This window comes from Agrilus planipennis, unplaced genomic scaffold (genome assembly GCF_000699045.2).
Source record: "Agrilus planipennis isolate EAB-ADULT unplaced genomic scaffold, Apla_2.0 scaffold68, whole genome shotgun sequence".
Taxonomy (NCBI): Eukaryota; Metazoa; Arthropoda; class Insecta; order Coleoptera; family Buprestidae; genus Agrilus; species Agrilus planipennis.
In genome coordinates this window covers 1,225,929-1,229,354 of record NW_020439033.1, presented here as the reverse complement: position 1 = coordinate 1,229,354, position 3,426 = coordinate 1,225,929, and the positions used below count along the sequence as shown (strand labels likewise).

General features: G+C 33.0%; 1 protein-coding gene across 1 annotated transcript in view; it reads left to right on the top strand.

Moving 5' to 3' along the window:
• The window catches only part of LOC108732832 (neuropeptide F-like), a 41,222-nt gene extending 40,527 nt beyond the window's left edge, over positions 1–695 (top strand). The window contains exon 4 of the mRNA XM_018463813.1: positions 471–695. Within this exon, the coding sequence (XP_018319315.1) occupies positions 471–509 (39 nt within the window). The 3' untranslated portion in view covers positions 510–695. The remainder of the gene's footprint in view (positions 1–470) is intronic.
• The last annotated feature ends 2,731 nt before the right edge of the window (positions 696–3,426 follow it).

Here is a 3,426-nt window from a genome sequence, read left to right as displayed (position 1 = left end):
CAGCATTTTTACCCTTTCTGTAGTAAAACAGTAAGATATGTCGAAAATGCTGCTTATCGCTCTTCATATTTAAAAGGGCACCAACCAAAAACTACTGCGTAGAATTAATTGGAATTTTTCACACACAAGCCTTGCCATATGAGCTCTCAAAGCATATAATAATTATACGGCTTAAATGTGAAGTTGGGTGCAAACGAATACAATTAAATCCTCTGTCGGGAAAAAACGAAATGACTTTCCGAACAACCCAATACAATGCATCGTGGTCAAATAAAGAAATAGATGATCCTAAAATATCGTGTTGTTGCCTTTTTGCGTTTATCAGAACGCGTTGTGTTTATTTCTGCAAATGCCACTACACGAATAATTCTGCATTGTGAATGAACTTGAGAAGCCACAACGCGATGCTCAATGATTGTTTTGGAAAAATGATTTAATTTATAAGGTGAAAACGATTTACTTGATTTCAGGTATTGAAGAATCAGCTTATCAATTATTTAAGAAAATAAGATACTTCTTCCTTCATCTTCTTTGTTTGTTATGTGGTTTTCGACCCCATCGATAATCACCGAACCTTTTCAACGGTCTTCTCCGAATGCATATTATTTACTATTTGTAAAACCTCATCTGTTACATACGTACCTACGCTATTCTGCAATCTTAAACCAGCTTACACGATCATGTTATATACATATGTAAACATTCTGTATATTGAAAATCAATATGTTAATAATTAATAAATAAAAAATAATTATTAAACTGAATTATCTCAAGTCTTGGTAAACCTGCGTTTCATTTTCTTCTAGTCCATACCTCGGTTTACAGGTACTAATAAGGCAAAGTATAGCACATGCAGCTTTCAAATGCAATTCGTTTGCATTTAGAACTTTAAACAACGCTCGAAGTTGAGCTATCCTTTTTAAAAAGTACTTAATGACATTGTAGTAACCTAGTAACTAATAGGTTTTACTGCAGCATTTAGTTCCTTACACTACATTTTCAGAGTTTTAAGAAAACTTAAGGAAAGTGTTTTCTTTATTAAAAATTAATTTAATGACATACTTAAATATGGAGCTTTATTTAAGATAAGTGGTTGAAGGTTTTTTATGTAATCCGTTTCTGTAGATTATTGATGACGTATTATTAGTGGGCGCGGCGGAAAAGAAAAGGTTAGAAGCCTTCGAAATGTAGTGTTATTGGCGGATGATGAGGATAACGTGGGTAGAAAAGGTTAGAAATGAGGTATTAGAAAGAATAGGAGAACAGAGGACTCTATGGAAGTCAATAAAAAATAGGCGATATAGGTTGGTAGGACATCTCAGGCATGAAGGTCTAGTCAGAGACATATTAGAGGCAGAAACAGGAGTTAGGAGGGGTAGAGGTAGACCTAGATTACATTATTGTTCGCAAATAGTTAAAGAAATGGGCTGTTCTAGTCAGGATAGGAAAAAGTGGTGGTACCTACGTGTCCAACCAGTCTTAGGACTGGCGACCCTATGATGATGATTATTAGGTAATAATAAATTACAGTAACTCAGTCATCACACAAATTAGTTAGATAGTTATCAAGAATCACAGAAGAGGACTCATGCATTAGAGTCTGTATTTTTTCATGGTTTAAGGGGATTTAAAGTGAGAATTTAAAATTATCGAGATACATTTTTATCACAGAAGATGAGGAAATTTAGCAGCGTGTGAGACTCCTTTTTCGAAATCTTTCAAACTTTTTCAAGACGTCATGCAGCCAATCAAATCCAAATATTAACTATATAATAGTAGCATCGACGGTAAAAAAAAGAAAATCATTTGCTAATTTCCTTTTTCATTCTTTTGTACTTCGATCCTGCTGCTTTTTTTTTACATGAAATGATTGTGTTTAAAAATAAACGAATATCGCTCCCGTACGTGTGCGTTCAGTATTTACCCACATCAGGTCAATGCTCATTCACAGAGTGTAATTTTTACCGCCAAACTCAATTATTAGGATCTTTTATTAGCAACAATAACAATGTTTACATTTTGCATCGGACAAGTATGATGCACATAGTACAAACGTATTTATTGTAAGTACAGTGGTAAAGTACCTCGGTAATTGACTGAAGAAAGTAAACTTCATAAAACGTTTGTAAATATGAGACTTAGGTTCACTCTCCTCTGTATGGTGTTAATGTTAATCTAATTTTCAGGGGCGGATCTACTTAAAGGCTTTTTGGGCTGCAGCCCAGGGCCCCGTGAATACAGAGGGCCCCCAACCTGAACTGAAAACAATAGTCGATATTGTCAATAATAAAAATTATCTACAATAAAAAAAAATCCGATCATAAGATTGACAACACTGCGATCAATCAACCCGTGTTAATTTGTTAATGTTTTCCCAAACTGCTATACCATCTTAAAAATTTTGTTAACGTTGCCGCTCTTTCTCCAGAATGTCGTATATAGAATACAAATACAGGACAACAATGTTGAACTATCGACTAAATCATTTAACAGTTCTTTTCATAAATTGCGATTTAACAAAGGACTTACAATGCGATGACCAAATAAAGGAATTTGCAGCACAAAAATGCAGAAAGGTTACTTTATAATTTATATAACATGACCATTCATAGCCTGTCAATTTATTTTGCAATAAATAATGTTTTAATAAATAAATAAAATATTTTGTTGTCCTACTTTCTTCCTGTACTTAACATATATTATATATATCTACATCACTACAGAAAACTGTTTTTTGACAAAATGGCAATTGGTTGGGTAATTAGGTAGGGCCCCTAAGCAGTATTAGCCCAGGGCCCCATAAATTCAAGATCCGCCCCTGCTAATTCTGTGTAATTTTCAAAGACTATCTTTAGATTAGGTATATCGCAAAAGTAAAATCGTTATTAAAATCATTTCTTTTTGTTTGTTCAGCTTTTATGTGTTCAAACTCGTAATGAGTAACAATAAGGGTAACATCACAGTTCGCTTCTTCATAATCTGTCATTTAATTTATTTAAATAAATACATTGTTCAAAACTGTTTTTTTTTTAATAGGCTGAAAAAACCTGTTAGTTTTTATGTTCTATAAAGTCGTAAAATTGTTGACATATTCTCACGTTTTCTAACTCGAGACTTCTGATGACAAAAAGTCTAAATTAATGACAGAAAGCACATGTTAAGTTATAAGATGACGTTTTATGATTACCGCCTGACAAAATGATCCACGCGAAATAGGTCGGTTTTCGTTTAATTACATGTTTTCAAAGATGGTTTTACTTGTCTGAAATGTACAATGATTTTTTTTTACATAAATACGTAAGGTGTGCGTTAGGTGTTAAAAAATGACTATATATGAGTAAGGATCTTTGAATGGATTATGAAGTACAATCTTGAATGTAAATAAAAGCGTCTAAATTATCCGGAAATCATGGAATGCTAAATTAA